Below are 21,318 nucleotides of genomic sequence, written 5' to 3' on the forward strand. Positions count from 1 at the left end.
AACATGGTGATATAAATATGGTATGTGTTAACAGATAAAAGTAAAGTTAAGTAAAATCTTGAATATAGTTAGTAAAATAAGTTCTGTATTTTCTGGACTATAAGTCGCACTTTTTGGGGAAATTTATTTAGTAAAAACAGAGGATAGGAACCAACATTTCATCTTGAAAGGCAAATTATCATAATAATAACAGAATATGTTTACTGCTAATACGTTAACGTAACATATTAATGGTTATTCAGATAATTATAGCATAAACAAAAAAACAGAACAAGTTTACCAAACTCTCCATCTCACTCCAAATCATTATATCCATTGAATTCTTCATCCTCTGTGTCACTTCTGCGCAACCTCCGGAGATAAACCATAGATCCATGAGGTAAACAGAGCGCCGCTTCCTCTTCTGTGTAGCTGTCGTCAGACTCAGCATCAGTTCCAGTTAGAATTATTCCGGCCTTTCTGAATCCCGACAGGATGGTTTTGGTTGTTATTGAAGTCGAGGCTTTGTCGATTCATCCAGTGATTTCCAGGAAAGTTACATGTTGCACCCTCCTGGTTCCCGTGAAGCTGTGTTCTCCATCCTCGCTTTCCACCAGTCCCTCACAAGTTTCTCACTCACTCCAAACTGTCTTTCTGCTGCTCAATTACAGTTTTCGGCTGAATGTTTCACTACTTGCAGAGAGACAGCAGCAATTTCTACAGGAGACATGCGCAGTAGAGCAAAGTGACAGTGGTACAGGAGTAAAAGTAGTACTAGATACTGACACACAAGCCTAGAGCCTAGAGCCTCTCGCAGCTGTCAGTCTGAAAATTTTAATATATAAGTTGCACCGAAGTATAAGTCGCAGGAAACACCCAAACCATGAACAAAAAAGTGACTTATAGTCCAAAACATACATTAATCTGACCTGTTTTTTGCACTTTAAAAATGCATCATGTAACATTTCTGGTTCTTCTTGGAGATGTTATTCCTTTGTCTGGAATGTTTCACAGTATGGCATTAATGCTTTCTATCTTCATGGAAATGAAACCAGATCAAGTTACAGGTCAGATCTGTGTCAAGGTTTTTTTGAGCTATAAAACCACCTGTAATTGAATAAATGTAAAATAGAGCTGGTTAATGTCGTACTGTGGGACATTCCAGGCAGAGCAATGACGTATCCATAGAAACAAGCAGATGACGGACCCCCAACCAAAAAGTTACAGCAGAGACTTGTGTTCTAATCTTGACTGATCTCTTTTCCTGTCCTGTTTCAGTGTTTACTCCCAGGGTGGTGAGCACGGCGGTTGCCAGGTATAACTTCGCCGCTCGGGACATGAGGGAGCTGTCACTGAGAGAAGGAGACGTGGTGAAGATCTACAGCAAGATCGGAGGAGACCAGGGCTGGTGGAAGGGGGAGGCCAACGGACGGGTAAGAATACAACCACACACTGCACAGTTCGCAAGGGTTTGTTTGGGGGGAAAAATGAAATCAAAGTGTAATTTTTCAGACAAATATTGCGATTAGAGTTGCGTTTTATGTTTAAAGGTCCCGTATCACTCTATTTTCTCATCTGTGTTATAATGTTGTTTCCTCGTCACAAACATACTTGGCGTTGTGTTTCGTTTCATTCACACATGTTTAACACACAAATCTGGCATATTCTTTTTCTTAATCATTTATTTGTAAAGGGACAGCACATATTAATGAACATTTAAAATGTAAATATGTAAAGATTATAACCAATGTGGCTCATTTCCATCTTCAGTCCCTCGGCAGGTTGATGTCAAATAATCTACAGCAGTGTTTCACTTTTTTTTTTTTTCTGGGGACTCATATTTTAAAAGTCACAAAACTTCACGACCCAAGTCAATAGACATTATTTATAAATCACAAAATAAAGGTGAACATGACCATTATTGAACCTTAATGAGGATATTTTATTGTTTACTGAGTGATCGTGTCTCTGAGCAATTATTATTATTCAAGTTTTAAACAATGAAAATCATTGAAGCAGCAATAAAAGGCTCTAAAAGGCTGCGTTCAGACTGCAGCCTGAAGTGACCCAAATCAGATTTTTTGGCCCCTATGTGACCTGTATCTGATCTTTTAATGACAGTCTGAACCACACAGATCCGATTTTTTCAAATGTGACCCAGGCCACTTCAATACGAGCTCCTAAAACCGATACATATCCGATCTTTTGACATGCGACTTCAGTCTGAACGGCCAAAGTGCATTCATCCGACCTACACGTTATCAACAAGCCACAAACATCACTATTCTGCGCTGAAGTAGGCGAAAATTGTTAATGAACTCTGTGTCACTGAAGTGAAGCACATCACCACTCACCACTCTTGGCTACGTCTCCACATCCACACGTTCCTTTCAACGGGCGTTGCTGCCGCTGTCCCACAAAACACCACGGCCAAAAACCTCGTTCTTCTCCTTCTCAATCTCCTCCTTAAAACAAGTAAGTTGTTCATGTTCTGGCTCCGGTACGAGAGGAACTTTAAAATCACCAGGTGCTCAATGCTCGCGTCCATGTTTGGACAACTTCCGTAAACACAGAGCACGCTCACTGTGGTTGACGTCGTCATGTCCTCCAGTGTGCATGCGGAACACTTTCGGGCCATTTAATGTTCACACTGGAGTCACATACAAGTCACGTTTAATTGGAAATGTGAACGACCTCGCAAAAACATCGGATTGCACAATAAATCGGAATTGAGCATTAAGCCCTGCAGTCTGAACGTAGCCTAAGTCACCTATTTGGAGATTAAATGTAGCCCTTTTCTTTTTCTTTTCAACATTCAATTGAACCAGCAATACTGGAACAACATAGTCAATAAAATAATTACAAAAAGATTAGAAATTATACAAAACCTGTCTTAACATTTCAGCATTTCTAATGAGATAGGTGGACCTGTCTTTGTAGCGTGTTCCAGTCCGGGTGCAGGAGGAGAGCGCAGCAGCAGATCAGGCGCAGCATTCAGTCTGTTTCTGTGCTTTGTCTTCATTTTGGTGACCACAGAAAATCCCAATTCACACACATATATATATAGAAGTGAAAGGAATAAGAATAGAAATAATACTGAGGACAGGATATTCTGAAGAATTGCTGATGCAGAATGACGATAATATATTCGCTGACTCACTCGTTCTCTCATGTGTCAGAACTGTATATCGCAGACCTACATGCAGATCGTGACAAAGCGACCCCCAAAAAATCTCTTGCGACCCACCTGATGGTCGTGACCCAGTCTTTGGAAAACAATGATCGACGGGACAGGGAAAAGTACAGGAACAATCACACAAACACACTCACTGTACACTCACTATACATACAATTCATTTCAAAGAGTTCATTTAAAGTTCAAAGTCAAGAGTTAAAGGATTACACCAACAACCCCTCAATATAGAACAATATTACCGTATTTTCGCTCTTAAGCCTCCAACTGCATCAAAAAACGACTGCGCGCCCTACAATCCAGAGCGCCCTATACACGAATCCACTCAGGTGTCCCAGTACGACTTCAGTAAACTACAAAGCCGCACCACCCGCAGCACACGCAAACACACACGGAGCAGACAGCGAAGCACAGCATCAAACACCCACAGACACACTCATCACTCCACACCGACGAGGAATGGAACAGAGGAACGAACCAAAAAAGCAAATGCAATGTGCCACTTCTAGACACAACTGAACAACTGAGTCACTGCGAACACGCCGACAATCCAGTGGTCCCAGACAACACCCTCCCTACACGCCACAACTGAACAAAGCCCAGAGTCACCGTGAACGCGCCAAACAAAGTCCCACTGACCCATCCAACTGTTGTGTTTCGTTTAAAGTCCGGTGCGGTTTATTTGTGAAAAAAGTTTGAAAATAGACCATTCAATGACAGTGCGCTTTATAATCCAGAGCGTCTAATAGCCCGGAAAATACGGTATTTGGTTAAAACATGTTGACGGATTTGACCATTGAACAACCAGTGTTTTAAAGCTTTAGAAAATGCTGCAGTGTTGAAAGTTCTCGTACATGGGCAGGTCGGTGTTCCATGTTTGACCTGCTCGATAAACAAAAAAGTCTGTCCAAAAGCTCTTTTCCTAAACGCCACAGAGCAGTCGCCTCTAGAGCTGCTCTTGTTGTGTGATTTGAATTTCTTTTCACAAAATCCTTTAGAGGAGGTGGAGCAAGATTATTAAAAACTTTGTATACCAAAACTAAATCTGCATATTTGATTGTGTTGTCCCAGTTTAGAAATTTGTATTTGTCAAGTATTCTGCTTTTTGTCCAATACTTTAAGTGCTTTTTTATAGATAGTTTAAGAAATGTAGTTTATAGAGAGAATAAGAAAAAGGATAAGAATGAAAACAGAACTCCAAGTATGTTTTTGATGTGGTAACATTCTAACATGACAGTCAATTATAGATAATGCAGGACGTTTAATTAAAAAAATCCAATGCATTTCAGAACATATTTGTAGGGCTCTAAACTACAGGTACAGCAAGATCTGTTCTACAAAAAAGACAGGATATTTAGTTCTTTCCAGAGGACATTTTATTATCTAACTGAATGCAGAGTTAGTGATTTAAACTGCTGCACCAATAAAGATTCACATTTTAATTTTATTCTACGTCCCACAGCAGTTTTCTTGTTCGTTATGTGAGGTCAGATGTTGAACTCTATCATCGTTATTTGTTTGGGATCGGTTTTGGTGATTCTCTGATTTTGACTTTATTTGGTGGGATAAAACTTGTTGTAAATATAAATGATAGTTTAGACCAACCAAGAAGCAATTTGCAAAGAAAAGTTGAAAAATGTGTTGATTAAACGAAGCGCAGAGTTCAAATTTAGCGATTCCAATGTTGATGCCATCGCACTTCTATCCAAAAGTTTGACGCAGTTTAGATATATTTTTTGGGCTTTTTTTGGATACATTAAACATTACTTCAATAAAATAAATGTCAATATATAATGATATATCATAATAATATGTCAAATGATCATTTCTGTGTACATTAAAGGAGCCCAGTCAGGTAACAGTAATGGAATTCTCTAGAGCAGGGCTGTCCAAACTTTTTTCATCAAGGGCCACATATCTAAACACAACCGAACCAGAGGGCCAGTTGAGGGCCGTACACTGGTGCTCAGTACAGTGAATAATTGAAATACAGGTATGTTTAACATGTTAGAATGATTCATCAGTCCTTTGTTCATTCTAAGATCCTTAAAACCACACAATAAATATTAAATATTAACATTAACTTTATCAAGGTAGATTTTCAAAAAAAAAAACTGCAATAAAAAGTAAATATTTTATTGATGCAAGGTAATTTGGGCCAATTCTCCTGTAAGCCTGAGGGCCAAGAAACATTTGTCTGAGGGCCGCATTTGACCCACAGGCCGTAGTTTGGACCTGCCTGCTCTAGAGTACTCAGAATTTCCAGCCAGGAAGTTAAATTAGAAACCTAATAAATGGCCAAAATCGGGGTAAAAATGTTAGCCTGAGTCATCAGCCGGTTTCACTTCGTAGAAACCGTCTGACCTCGCAGCGTTAGTATTCGATCGCCTGACGGTAGGCAAGTTTTTTTTTTTAATTTAACCAATCGCTGCTATTTGGTCATGATGTATGTAATGCATCGCTAACGGGTCTAACTGGTATGTTATTCTTTTCCCAAATCCCATAGGAAGAAGTGCAATAACGTCTTTCCACTTGATAAAATTCACCAAACATTCTCTTTGTTCCAGCTTTAAATCCTCGATCTCGGGAATCGTGGCCAACACAGAATGTCTGGCTCTTCGCTGATTGCCTGGTGCCCGAACTCGCACTTCCGCAAATTTTGCAAAGCATCTAATGTATCCCAATTCCTGACCTAGTCGCTGGAGAGAAATGAAATTGAGCGGAGGCACTAGATGGCACCAGGCTGGCTTGAAAAGTGTAAACGTTTAAGTAAAATCTTAAATATAATGTTAACCTTGTTTTAAAATTCATGAAAAATTTGTAGTCTTACATTCATAGGCACTTTAAGTCCTATGTATATGGGGCCGAGTTATCTTAAATTTCTGAAGCTATTGTGAAAAAAAAAATAAAATATATATATATATATATATATATATATATATATATATATATATATACACATATATACATCCATCCATCCATTTTCGTCCGCTTATCTGAGGCCGGGTCGCGGGGGCAGCAGTCTAAGCAGGGACTCCCAGACTTCCTTCACCCCAGACACGTCCTCCAGCTCCTCCGGGGGGACCCCGAGGCGTTCCCAGGCCAGCCGAGAGACATAGTCCCTCCAGCGTGTCCTGGGTCTTCCCCGGGGCCTCCTCCCGGTGGGACATGCCCAGAACACCTCCCGAGGGAGGCGCCCAGGAGGCATCCGGAACAGATGCCCGAGCCACCTCAACTGGCTCCTCTCGACATGGAGGAGCAGCGGCTCTACTCCGAGCTCCTCCCATGTGACTGAGCTCCTCACCCTATCTCTAAGGGAGCGCCCAGACACCCTGCGGAGGAAACTCATTTCGAGCGCTTGTATCCACGATCTCGTCCTTTCGGTCACTACCCAGAGCTCATGACCATAGGTGAGAGTAGGAACGAAGACTGACCGGTAAATCGAGAGCTTCGCCTTTTGGCTCAGCTCCCTCTTCACCACAACGGTCCGATACAGCGACCGCATCACTGCCGAAGCTGCACCGATCCGCCTGTCAATCTCCCGTTCCGTCCTCCCCTCACTTGCGAACAAGACCCCGAGATACTTGAACTCCTCCACATATGTACATATATACATATATATATATATATATATATATACACACACACACACACACACACACATATATATATATATATATATATATATATATATATATATACATACACACACACACATTTTATATATATATATATATATATATATATATATTATATATATATCAAATTTTGTACCAGTATTTGTTTCATGTGGATAGGCCGAGTAACTACAGAGGTATTCACCATATACTAGAAGAAAATATCAGCTTTTTTTAATAAGGCAAAGTACCATGGACCAGCCTCCAACTCAAACTACAGGTATGAGGTAGAGTGTGATTCATTCCATTCAGAGAAACACAGCTGTAGTTTCACTGGTAAGAGTCATAGGATTGCTTTTTCTCCTTTGCTGCACATTATGCCCCCTGCTGGTCAATCGATGCCCCTCTTTCACATCTTACGAGCACGAAACAGACTCCTGAAAAGCTTTATTGATCTATGAAGCAATGAAGTACTTTTGACAGCTTTTCATGTTATTGTACTTATGACTTGTTTAGGTGGGATAGTCAATATTTGGGATGGTCAATGTTTATCATAGTTTTGTGTCAGTTAAGTGGCAGTTGAAAACTAAAAGGTGAAAGTTACACCTCTGGATATATTTATAGTATTCAAATTGTAGCTATTGTGAAAATGGGTGTGTTTTGGTGCTTGTTTACATTAGGTAACAGTTACAGCATTATCTCTACGTATCTTACATCTGGTGCTCATCACGCAGAGCTACTCTGCCCCTGAGCAAAATCTGTGAAATCCTCCAGAGTGGGCGGTGCCCAGCGAGTTGGATGGGGGGTGTGGGACGGGCTCGTAGGACGTAGATGCCAGTGGCTGTGCTTGTCACGTAATAACAGAGCATCTGAGACATTGGCAGCCATTAGTCCAACCTGAAAATTCCTGGCTGTAGTTGATCCTAAAGAGGCCATTACAAACACAGCTTTATCCTCATTATTCAACATGAAGAGTTTATAAGCAACTAACTCCCAGAGACCAGAGCAGAGTTTTGATAACAACTAGCATGCTAATGGACACTTCCTCATTGTCGGACAATAAAACACTTTGTAATTAGAAGCAGACAGCTCGAATACATTGGGGGCAAAAAATGAGTAAAAAAATACAAAATGGCAACCAACTTTCTAAATTTACAGCTGACGTCTCACAGTCTATTCATTTCTTTGTAAACACTTCTTCGCTGTCAGATCAAATATGAGCTGTGTCCCGCTGAGGTTTGATTCTCTAATAATAATCTCCATGACAGAGCTGGATTCACAACAGAAGTGTCACGCATCACATCAGACCGACTGCACTAAACAAGACTGAAATAAAACCTTTTCTCCAGTGATTTCATATATTTGGTTTGAAAAGAGTGCATTTTTGGACATGATTTTGTTAAAAGTTCGATATTACGCAAAGCCTCTTGTGAGCTTTAAGCCGTGTTACAATGTTGTTACCTCATCAAAAACATGGACCCTTTAAGATGAGAACTTCAGATCAATATTAACAGCCTATTGACATCCTGGGAAAAATCTATGAAAATATTTTCAACTGTGACACATTTTTGTAATTTTTTTCTGTTCTGACCTTTTTCACTGACAAAATTTCTAAAATTTTCCATGACTTTTCATGACCTAAAGTGAATTTTCTATGACTTTACAACACCTACATGTGTAGAATTGATCAGACTTTTTGTGGCTAAATATGAAATGTTAACTCTTTCCACTCACCTTATGGTTTGGTATTATAATTTTTTAACATTCAAAATACAGTCAGTGCATTTATTGTCGTCTCTTTTAAACAAAAGGCACAGATGTTCAGCGTAATGATAACTTAACAGAATGCTGTAGTTGTGTGAAAGAGACTTTACCAAAACTTTGATATTCTATGACTTTTCCAGGCCTGGAAAATGACATTTTTAATTTCTATGACTTTTCCAGGATTTCAGTGACTGTGGGAACCCTGGAATTTTAAATATAAAGGCAAAGCTTGCCTTTATATTACACATTATAATATCAAACAGGCTGATGTGGCTCTATAGTAGTCATGCTTTATATGTTCTAAAGTTGAGTTTGTGTATGGAGCAGATTTTAATTTGATCTGCGCAGTGGATTGAGGGATATGTCATAGCTCCTTACAGCTGGTTAGGAACCTCACAAGGTTACTAAAGGACCTACAAAAGGAAACATAATGTCTCCTTTAACCTCACTGATCTGTTGGGATGGTCCCTGATGTGGCTGAAGATGGTGCACATCTGGGTCAATCATAAGGAAGAAGCTTCGTAGGCACATTTGACCCAGTTGAGATGGGACCTGCGACTTGGCCCTTTTCCCAAGATGCACTTTTACCCATGGGGACATAAGGATCTCAACATAGCACTGACATACATGGAACTTTACGTTCTTATACTTTACAAGATTTTGCTGGATCGTACAGAAGGCTATTACTTCCTTTATTTTACAACTACCACTGTTGCCTAGTAACTGTCCACTGCTTTAAGCTCTCATCCCTCCTCTGTGTGACATGCCTAGTTCACTTATACATAGCCATGCCAGTCATCATCATACTCACTTCTCACTCTCATGTGTAATGTCTCATTGCCGATATCAATACTTTGTCTTTAAGTGTTTGCTGATATCCGATATTAACCGATACCAGTGTAGGGACTGAAAATGGCATATTTTTTGTCTCTCAAAACAGTTAACTTATTACAAAATGTATCTTATTGTGTTATGTAACCGTTATGTATCCTGCAAGTAACTACTGAACAGCTTTGTATGAGTTGAAGTTCAAACATCATGATAAGTCCTGGGCCTACATCTGTCAGTAAAGCAGACATGTCAGACTCAGGCCCGGGGGCCAAATTTGGCCCGCAATATAATTATATTTGGCCTGCGAGATCATATCAAATATGTCTTAGAACTGTTCCACCTGCTACAGATAGACTATAGAGACATAATTGATTTAAAATGTTGTTATTATTTTATATTCTGCTTGTTTTGGATTCAATGTTTAAGCAAAACTATTCTTAAACATTAATTTTAATAAGAAAAGGTTTAATATTACATATCTTGAAAGAAGAGAAAACATGCAGATGTTGTTGAAATGTTTCAATAAATATTTAGTTTGGCCACCGACTTAGTCCCAGTTTTTAATTTTGGCCTCTGTGAATTTGAGTTTGCCAAATACTTTTCTTAGTAGACATGTTATTGTTTTGTCTGGAATGTTTCACAGTATGGTATCGAGACCAAACCAGACCAAGTTACAGGTCAGATCTGTGGAGAGGTGACCCCGCTCACAGTCAGAAAGCCTGTTTTTCGAGGCATTTTTGAGCTATAAAACCACCTGTAATTGAATAAATGTAAGGTAGTGCTGTTTAATGCCATACTGTGGAACATCCTAGGCAGAGCAATGAATGACATATCCAGAGGAACTCGGAAATCTGCAATGAAAAAGTGACATAGTAAACTTTTAAGGTTAGAAGTAGGATCAGGAATTATGCTGAACATTACTATTTGCTGTAATTACATATGCGGATTATGAAATTAAGTCACTTTTTTCAGCTCAAATGTTATTACATGACAACAACAAATACCCCAACTCTTCCCAGTTTCACCAAAAAAAACCCCAAAAAAATCAAAAACTATACACACGACAAATATTAAGCCTCAAAATATATCAGGCTAGTGGAATTTGCATGTGTTTGTTGCCTCTGGGTGCTCTGGTTTACACTACCACTAAAATCATATACAATAGACTCCACTTTGGGGTCATGAAAAAAGATTCTTACTCTCAGCGGGACTCTCCTGGTTAAATAAAGGTCAATAAACAATTTACGAGCTTTGATGCCAGCAGCTATTGCCTTATTTAAACTGCTTTATGTCGGAGTGTGACAGTGGGTCCTTGAGCTTCTGCTACAGCGGTGCATTTTCTCCTCTTAAAAATGAAGGACTGGGCTTTTATTTGTTTCCATGCATGTACTTTCTTTTCTTTCTTTTAGGATTTTGTGGAATACTTACAAAACAGTGTGGTATTATTTATGTTATTAGGTTCTTTTTTCAGACCAAAGGTTTGTTTTCATACCTGACAGTTTGGACTGCTCTCTAGCGCTCTTCCTCAGAGTGGTCATGTGATGTTGCTGATGCTGTGACGTGTCCGTTCAGCTGATTTAAACAGGTTTTGGCGCCGTCGTCCTACCAGTGGAGGCAGGACGACAGCGCCATCTGCAGTTCGACTTCCTCAGGACAGTATCCCAGGTGTGTGAGAGTAAAAAAGCCCCCTCGTCCCGGTTTATAGTCCCGTGGGCATGTTTCCGTATTTCGATTGCCTCTTTAATCCAGCGACGGTGTTTGTTTTCCTCTGTCCCAATGATGTTTGCTCCGTCCCGGTCCGTAATGTGGTTCTTTCTTTTACAGTTTTACAGGCCGATTTGAGTTGTTCCTGTTCTGCTTTGTGTTTTGTTGCTCGTGTGCACGCCTTCGCTGTTTCCTTCTCCCATTCTATAAACCGGGACGAGGCTTTTTTACTCTCACACACCTGGGATACTGTCCTGAGGAAGTCGGACTGCAGATGGCGCTGTCGTCCTGCCTCCACCGGTAGGAAGACAGCGCCAAAACCTGTATAAATCAGCTGACCTTATACGTCACAGCAACATCATGTGACCACTCTGAGGAAGACGCTAGTGAGCAGTCCAAACTGTCAGGTATGAAAACAAACCTTTGGTCTGAAAAAAGAACCTAATAACATAAATTATCGGAAGACCAAATGAACCTCATCGGACTAGTGTGGCATTATTGTTCTATAGGTGCAGTCATTAAATTACTTGTGCTCTTATTGCAAAAAAACAAACTTGAAAAAAACTCATATTCGTACTGTGAGTGGGTTGCCTCTGCACAGATCTGATATGTAACTGCTTGTCAACAAGTTAATGCCATACAGTGGAACATTCATTTACATAGTCCAACTTAAATGCATAAAATAGAAGCTTTGTTGTGACTGTCAGAATTCTCTTTTGTGTGTGATCGTGAGTGGTGCTGTGATTTTCAAATAAATATTCTGGTGCTTTAGTTTGTTTGATGGAGCAAAATTAGTTCATTTCAACCAAAAAATGTCACTTTGAAATTCGTATTTTTTGTTGATTTGAAGCTGTTTATGAAAGATTATTGTTGAAAAGAATGTTTTATGAATATCACTTCCAACCAGGAACTACACCAAAGCAAATGACAAAAACTCAAATCGCCAGGATGCATTTCTGTCGCACCAGCCAGCCCGTAATTACCAACTCCACCGGAGGGATTTTGCAATTACAGTTAGAAAATTTGAAATGAAAATTCAGATGAGAACTGCATCAACTTCAAATGGGATACTTCTACTTGTAACAATGGCAAGAGGGCTCAATCATGTGTACTTTTACTTCATTAACGGCACAAAAACACTCTTTTTGAGTGCCTTTTTCTTTACTTGAGTGACTTTTGAAAGAGATTTTTCTAGCAGCATACTTTTATTCCTGTTGAGTGATATTTGTATTTAAGTAACAGTACTCTTACTTGAGTAAAAGTTTTGGTTAGTAAGTCTACATGTGACAAAAGCTTTATGTGAATAATGGGGTGTAACAATATCCAAGTCTCATAATACGATATAGTCACGGTATGAACGATATTTATTGCGATATCGTGGGAAAGCTCATGATATGGTGGGGAGGCTCACGATTAGGGATGTAACAATATCCAAATCTCTTTGTACAATATTTTCACTATACACATCTCATGGTACAATATTTATTGTGATATTTTGTGAAGGTTGCGAACAAAACTGTTAATATGCTACGTTTTCCTCTTAAAATGCCTTGACAAGACTTAATCCAAAGAATTTAAAAGTGCTTAGAACTGTTATTTCTTCTTGTAGTCTACACTGAAATGGAGCAAAGGATCATGGTCTATGTAGTTCCCTTCTTTCCCTCTAACTTTGACGATACGATATCATGATATTTCGTTTATTGTTACATCCCTAGTGAACAATATGAAATCATTTAAGCATTTGTGTTTCTTGCGCTCCTTCAGATACGATGGTCTCATTTTCTCATGCTTCGTAGATCTAATTACATTAACTTCAAATTATAAATATTAATATAATATTACATCCCGACATTTACTCATTTACTCTTTAAGTTACTCTTAATTGAGTAGCACTTTTTCCACCTCTGCGTATTTCTATGTGTGTGTGTCTTTGTGTACTTGTTCTGATATAGAGCAAAACCATTCAGGAACAGTCCAAATTTGTCCTATTTAGGTTTAGATTCTCTGATTTCTTTCATATCAATAACTTCACAAATGAAAGCTTCTAGAAACAACTTCTCACATGTTCATTGTCCATTATACATTGTCAGAAAAAGAACAAGAGCCTTTGTGCAAGAAACTATAAATCACCATGCTGCCTTGGAGAGTATATTTAAAATGAGCCTGTGAACAGACTACACTGTCTTTATTCATTTCCTTCACACGTTAGTAACTTTTGTAGCCATAGCTGCTGTGGGACAGACTGATGGAAGCAAAGCTGCCAATTTGCGCCACTGACTCCTTCAACCACCAACAATCACTCACGTACAACACAACAAGGCGGGTGAAGTGCCTTGCCTAAGGACAAGGCAGCACAACTTGGTGTGAGCAGGAATCGATCCTCTGACCTTCAGATTATTGGATTGATACTAGAGATCGACAGATATGCATTTTTCCATGGTCGATGCCAATATTGATTTAGAATCCAAAGGAACCAATGATCTCTGCTGATATTTCTGGGCCGATTTAGATAATTTTCCCCAAATTATCAAAGCATAATTTCGTACAAATTCATTCACAGCTTTCTTTTTCTACCAGCTGTGTAGAGTTTAGTGTTGTCACGTTTTTACTTATCCTTTTTTGGATAACATTTTTTCCTGCATATTTAGGCAGCTGTTTTGGCCAACAAAATATTGGCGTCATCTGGAGGCCAGTAGCTGATACGTTAAAAAGGGCAAATATCAGTCCAATATGTCAGCCAAACTATAAATCGATCTATCTCTAATTGATAATAAAAACATAAATAAATAAATAAACAGAACAAACTTGGACCTTTTTCTGAAGAGTTTTAGAATGATCTTGTTCACGTATCAAACATTTTTTAGCACCAAAGTGGAGTTTGAAATGTTATCGTCACGACAAACAATTTTCTTTCTTTCTTTTTTTATTTTGCTAACATCTTATTATTTCTTGTGTCTTTCAGATCGGCTGGTTCCCCTCGACTTACGTGGACGAAGAGGGCGGCGCTCAGTAACCAACTCCACTTCAGGAACTCTATCTACTGTTCTACTCAGAGGAAATCACTCCACTCCAGGAATACCCGATGGAAAAACTAATGGAAAACCCAATGGAAAACCCCAATTGACTTTCGATGTTGCTTTTGCTGGATACTGTTTTTCAGTGACTGTCCCTCTCTCTTTCTTCTTATGCATCTGCGTCGCTCTCGTTTTTGTTCAAGATCTCCTGTCTCGACTCTTTCGGGAGAAGTGTGGCTAATTTCGCCGCACAAAATTTGGATAGCTTTACTTTGAAAAGGCTCCGTTTCGTTGCTATGGTGAAATAATTGTACAGTATAGATAATTTATTGAATAGAGTTTATTATCATGATTATTGTGAGGATTTTAGCCGCGGTCCAAAACGTGTTCCGAAAACAAAAAAACCTGCTTTTCTGATTTGTTGTCGAGAGATTTTTTGCCTTAGTTGTCATGGTGATGCCTTGTGGGGGCGGACACCGGGCGTTCTTGTTGGACTCCTGTATGCATGTGCCCACACACACACTCACACACTGACCAATGGACAGTACGGTGCCTTCGAGAAATGGTCGTCTCTCCAAACCTCAACATCAGCAGTGAACAAGAGCATCCTACAAATACTGGAGATAAACAGTTCAATGGACCAAGGGACTCTGAGGATTTTAAGAGGCACTATGTAACTTTTCTGGAGGGGGTCCACCACCTGCTTGCTTCCATGGAGATCTCCTTGTTTTATGTGGAATGCTTGGAAGGAATATTTGTTATTAAATTATGAATACATTTTTTGCTGTCAGCTGACTCGCCTTCCGACAGATCAGACCAGTTACTTGGCTTCACTTGTGTAATTCTATTCTATGGAACGGTGAAGTGATAAGAAGGTCATTTAATCAAACAGGTGGTGGACCCTCTAAGTTCAAGAGTGCGAGAGTAAGGAGAGCCTCCTTATGGGGAGATCTGGACTTCAGTAGATTTAGGTTCATGATAAGGAGCCCCCCCATAGCTGCTGGATTGGTCTACTGAGAAAGGATGGAGAAAACTGGAGAACCTGACCACCCAGACACATGTAGAATATGCAAATATAACAAATAATGAATTCATTTGAGCTGGGGTTTGGACTTTACTCGTGTAAAACTCGTGCCAGTTTTATTCTCTCTACTACCATGGATTTCAATGTACCGTATTTTCCGCACTATAGGGCGCTCTGGATTATAAAGTGCACTGTCTTTGAATGGTCTATTTTCAAATTTTTTTACATATAAACCTCACCGGACTATAAGGCACATTAAACGAAACACAACAGTTAGATAAGCCAGTCAAACTTTAACGCGTTCACAATAACTCTCAACTTTGTTCAATTGTAATGTGTAAAAAAAATACTGTCTGTCGCTAAATTGTTAGAGTATTCACAATAAGTCATAATAGTTCAATCAGTTGGGCGATTACGGCGTCCAGCACGCCCACATCCCTCTCGTCATTATCCGAGTCAGTGTGGTTACTGTTCCCTGACAGTTCAGTGATGATTCTGGTCTTGGTGAAAGCTCGGACCACAGTTGATACTGATCCTTAGCCCAGGTGTCCACGATCCATTGGCAGATTGTGGCGTAAGTCGCTCGGCGCTGTCTCCCTGTCTTGGTGAATGTGTGTTCTCCTTCTCTCATCCACAGCTCCCACGCAGCTCGCACTTTCACTTTATAATATCCTTGAGTTTAAAGTGGGCGTTGTAACCGTGTCTCTTGACAGGTGCATTTTGATATTAAAAGGAATCTTTTAAGGAGTATGTATTATTCCGCGATGCTCCTGACTACGGGAGCCGTAATGCTGCAAGTGGTGCGGCTTTGTAGTTTACTAAAGTCGTTCTAAGACACCCAATAAATTCATATATAAGGAGCTCTGGATTATAAAACACACAGTCCTTTTTTGATTAAATTAAAGGCTTTTAAGCGTGCCCTATAGTGCGGAAAATACGGTATCTACTTAATCACACATAGCACCTGTAAGACTCAAAAGAAGACAAACAAAAGGGTGGTCAGGTCTCTTTGCTACAACACTGCCAATGGCACATACTTGACACGAGGATCATGAGTTCAGGATTCGAGCTACAGCGTCTGTATTGATCTATGGATTATTCAGGATGTTACCAACTCCTTGTGCCATGATCAACGACTATAGCATGACAAACTACATTCTGTCAACTTACTCTCAGGGTTTTTCCATCAAATCCAACTGCTGAGCTAGATAGATCTTGGTCTGGAATAGCTAGCTGGAGCATTAGCTAAATTCTCGGATTTATGCTCGCAAATTCAACAACCAAAGTCAATTTTCAAATCTCCAAACCTTCAGAAGTCCCTTGGTCCATGTTTTGTGTGTTCAGTGCTACTCCACAACATTACGTCCACATCCATAGAACTTCGGTGAAGAAAACGCATTTGTGCCAACCGTATGGACTGAGCAAGCTGTTGGCCAAAAAACTCCAAAAAACTCCAAAAAAAAAAAAAAAAAAAAAAAAAGAACTACTGGACTTTTTAATTTTTTACAATAATTCCCACAGCTCACAGGAAAACATCGACGAAACCATCAACGCTTCACGCAAGACTCCACCACACTTTCTACTCTTACTGTTCAATGTTTAGTTTTTGCACAGAAAATTCATTTTTTGTATTTTTTTTTTGTTAAATGAAGCCAAATTGCCATGTCGTCTCGTCTGCATGGATTCCTCTCTGATGATTTTCTATGATTTTTGTACTTTTGCCTTATTTTGTGACAGGTGACGGGTCTTTATTTTGTTGCGTATTTTGTTTTTCATGTTTTTTTGTTTTGTTTTGTTTTAGTTTTTTTTGGTGCTGAAAAGACTGGCGAAATTACAGGCAGTCAGAAAATAAGAAGGAGCTGTTTATTCAGAATTCTCAAACTGTCACGGGGCATTGTGTTTTAAATAAGTGTTGCCAAAAAGTACTGCAAACTAATGAAATGTGATTTGGTTCGAATCAAAGTGTTGAAACAGACTGTAAAAGCGTTTGTTCCGATCCAGAAACGTTTTTTTGCGTTGCCACGTTCCACCAAAAATTAGTCGACCAGAAAAAATAAGTATGTCATTAACATACTAAAAGAAAAAGTTCCATGCATTTTCCCCAGTAGCAATATAAAGACACACTGAGTAACTTTTTTTTAACTGGACGTGATTGGTTTACCTGAAATATTCCACAGAGTGCTTTTAGCTATAAAACACATGCGTTGTTATTGTGTGCCATATCGCCTCTCCATAGATCTGATCTGTAACTTCGCCTTGGTTAACTAAAGATGTTTTTTTGGCACGTCAGGTTTTATTTCAGATGCCCTTCCAGTCACAATGTAATTTGTTGTTTTTAATTTATTGTGCTTTGTGTAACTTTTCTAGTGGAGAGTCTGTTAAAATTGAATTTCTCTCCAGTGACTAGGTCAGGAATCAGAATACACTAGACGGTTTGCAAAAAAACTCGGAAGTGCGAATTGGGCACCAGCCAATCAGCGAAGAGTCATACATTCTGTGTTGGCAACGGTTCCCGAGATCGAGGATTTAAAGCCCAAACAAAGAGAATGTTTGGTGAATTTTATTATGGGGAAAGACGTTATTGTCCTTCTTCCTACGGGATTTGAGAAATGCTTAATATACCAGTTAGTCCCGTTAGTGGTGCATTACATTTGTCACGACCAAAAAACAGCAACAGCGAACGAGTCTTAATACTGTGAGGTCAGACGGTTTCTACGAAGTGAAACTGTCTGATGAATCAGGCTACTGGCAAATGCTTTTCTCCATGGAATGTTTCACGCTATGGCATTAAACCTTTTTATTTTCATTGAGACCAAACTAGACTACAGTACAGGTCAGATTTGCGGAGAGGCGACGCCGCTCACAGTCAGACTGTTGTTTTGTCTAGGCATTTGTGAGCTATAAAACCACTTGTAATTGAATAAATGTAAGGTAGAGCTGTTTAACGTAGCACTGTGGAACATTCCAGGCAGAGCAATGACGTATCCGTAGCTACAAGCCGGTGATGGGACCCCTAGCTGAAAAGTTACACAATGCACCTTCAAGACAGAAATGGTGTCGAAAGAACCTGGTTACTGTAGTCAATTGGAAGGCCTGCTACATTTGAGGCTAGTGGTTCTTGTAACTCAACATTCCTAAAGGCAGCCACACACTACAGGAGAATTTGCCCGATTTTGGCTGCGATTCCTTCTCCGTGAGTTTTTGAAACTGCCGCGCTCCTCATTTGTGCTCCGTCACTGTGAGATCGTAACCACCAAACATCAGCAACGCTACGGTAACAGCCAATAAAACAAGACTTTATTCCTCACCTCTCGTAAAGTTGCAAATTTTAAGTGCAGCATTTCATCCACGCTATCCATAGAATTTGTCGTTCGCAAATAATGACCACAAAACAGCGCTGTGAATCCAATTTAAGGCGTTCTTTAAAAGTAAAAAGGCAAGAGTAGTTCCTCACGTGTGTGTTTACATCCACACAGTGCACGGATCGAGGTGAAGCTGGAGATTAGTGATCAAGACTCTACTTCCTGTGAACTGTGGAGTACTGCAGCACATTTCACAAACAATAATAACACAGTTTAACTTGTATCTAAACTAGAAGTGCAGAGGTCTGATCTTTTGAACACTTAAGAGTCTCAAAGCGAGTTTTTTTTTTTTTACTGTCGACAGGAAACAGCTGACTCGATCTCGCTCACAACTTTATATCCTGTGGTTTGCAGACATATTGCGCTGCAGTGTTTGCGATCGGAGATTTTAAATCTCATAAGATGGTCCTCGTGTCTGTGGTGTGCGCTTTTTTCGTTTAAAATTGTTAAAAACTGAAAAATCCTGTAGTGTGAAGCAGCCTTAAGATACGATAAGAGTCACTGGGGAAATTATAATTTACACTTAAACAAAATATAGCTGATCTCATATTCCAGATTCATGACATTTTTGGTGGAAAGTTGGCAAGGGCGTTGTAGGATCGGACTTGGACTTTGTAGGATTTCTAATGTAAGCAAGTTGACATTGTACTAAGACTTCATATAGGCTACTGTAAACTGCATTTGTGATCAGTTCTACACTTTGTATTTTAGCAACACTGTCCAAACTAAGGGAGGACTGCTAACTACACACTTCTACCTGCTTTTGATACCTTGCAGCTGATGTCTTCAACATTCCCTGCGGGGGTGTGGCTAACGGGAGGCACTGCTCTGTCTGAAGCTACTTAGACTTTAATGTGGTGAGCTTTGTTTGAACACAGTCTGAGAAAAGAACTGACAAAAGGTGCACTGATTTTGCACTGTTAAACAAGTCCCTCACACGGAACAAGCTAGTTAAAAAGTTTTTTTGTTAGTCACTCACCTTTTTGTTCAACATCGTAACTCCTCAACTGAACCATGACCGCTCGTATTCAACAAAAGCTTCTGAAAAAATTTGTTTTGATCCAGTTTCCAAACTCTGGCAGTGTTTGCTAATGCGCGCAATGTGTCACCATCGTCAAGGATAAACATTCCGCCATAGACATACGTGAAGTACCCCCCCAGCGTGATGTCACTGCAAAGTATCAATGTATTGCCAGTAAACTTGCCAGCACAATTATTGTTAAAAAAAAAAACCCAAAAAAATCAACAACTATGATTTTGAATTTAAAGTTCGCTGCCCCAAAACTACACAAGATACTACTAATGTACCACGGGACATGAACACACACACTCCCTGTACTCTGAGGGGGAGGGGCTAGGTGCAGTCTGTGTAATGGAAAACCACCCATTGCATGTGGATTTTGTTTTCATTTCAATTCCTCAGTACATCCTCCAAAAATGCATACTTAATCGTGTACATTTTTTAAATGGTTGAATATTTCCAAATGAGGTCTATCATGAAATAAATATTCATTTTGATTTAACAACTGCGTGTGTGTGTGTGTTTTTGTTCTTTTCACATGTGACTTAGGGGGAGATTGAGTGAAAATGTTGACAGCATGTACTTTATTCATTCACTGTTATAAATACATTAGAACACGTTTATTATATAGTACATACAATTGGAAATGGACAAATTTGTTCTATTCAAAAGAAACAGAAATCGCACACCAAAGTTCTTGTAGAGGTGCAAACGCAAAGAGCAGCAAGACAAAAGTGAAAAAAATACATAGCACACTCAGATGGCCAAAAGCTTTTTTATTTAAAAAGCTGTAGATTTTTGAAAATAAAAATAAAAAACAGCTGCATTATGTTAAAGTTGGATTCCTATAATATGGAATTCTACATTTTATACAATTTGAAATCTGAAAATTTGCTTTAAAAAGAAAAAAAAGAAAAAATGGTTCTGATTACCAGATCAGAAAAAAAAATCAGAACAGTAGCAAAAGAACAATTGTCACACCAAAAAATATAAAAAAATAAAACTACAAACATGTTTATGAATATGACTGTCTTGAAATAACCCCCTTGGAGTTTTAGAAATTTTCCAATTAAAATTTCAATTAAAATTTGAAAGTTTTGCTTTTGAGCCTTTTAGCCACAGTTTTGGACAAATGTCGGTGTTTTCCTTTGACCTTCCAATTTTAGTTTTCATTTGAGAGTAATACAAGACAACAACACATGCTCCCACAAAACCGTACAAAAGTATGTGTCACTTTTTTGTGCCTCTAAAATAGTGATTTAGACAGTTCTAAAAAGAACTGGATTTTACTGTGACAAATGGCCTTTTAGAGCTTTATTCATTTATTTTCATTCAGTAAAAATAAAGTGAACACAAAATTAATCTGTTTCATTCACTCAAATCAACCTGATTCCACAGAAACCTGATTCACACTGACCCCAGCCTGACCCGGGAGATCACTGAGGACGCATCGATTCATTTTGTTTAGTTTCCATAGCGATATCAATACTCTGACTTTAAAGGCGCACTATGTAACTTTCCTGTTGCCTGTCATCTTGTTGCTCTGCTTTGTATGACATTAAACAGCTCTACTTTACATTTATTCAATTACAGGTGGTTTTATAGCTCAAAAATATCAAGAAAAACACACATTCTCGCCTCTCCACAGATCTGACCTGTAACTTGACTTGGTTTGGTCTCCATGAAGATAGAAAGGTTCAATGCCAAACAGAGGTGGGGACTTGTAAGTCGTGACTTGGACTCAAGTCAGACTTGAGTGACTATTTTTAGCACTTGAGACTTGACTTGATAGAATGGACTAAGACTTGG

General features: G+C 39.2%; 1 protein-coding gene across 1 annotated transcript in view; it reads left to right on the forward strand.

Moving 5' to 3' along the window:
• The window catches only part of vav2 (vav 2 guanine nucleotide exchange factor), a 581,772-nt gene extending 561,758 nt beyond the window's left edge, over positions 1-20,014 (forward strand). The window contains exons 27-28 of the mRNA XM_055153246.1: positions 1,258-1,412; positions 14,051-20,014. Of these exons, the coding sequence (XP_055009221.1) occupies positions 1,258-1,412; positions 14,051-14,101 (206 nt within the window). The 3' untranslated portion in view covers positions 14,102-20,014. The remainder of the gene's footprint in view (positions 1-1,257; positions 1,413-14,050) is intronic.
• Positions 20,015-21,318: the final 1,304 nt, after the last annotated feature.

The sequence above is a fragment of the Boleophthalmus pectinirostris genome, unplaced genomic scaffold, assembly GCF_026225935.1.
Source record: "Boleophthalmus pectinirostris isolate CB_2022bp ecotype Guang Dong unplaced genomic scaffold, ASM2622593v1 HiC_scaffold_18, whole genome shotgun sequence".
Classification (NCBI taxonomy): domain Eukaryota; kingdom Metazoa; phylum Chordata; class Actinopteri; order Gobiiformes; family Gobiidae; genus Boleophthalmus; species Boleophthalmus pectinirostris.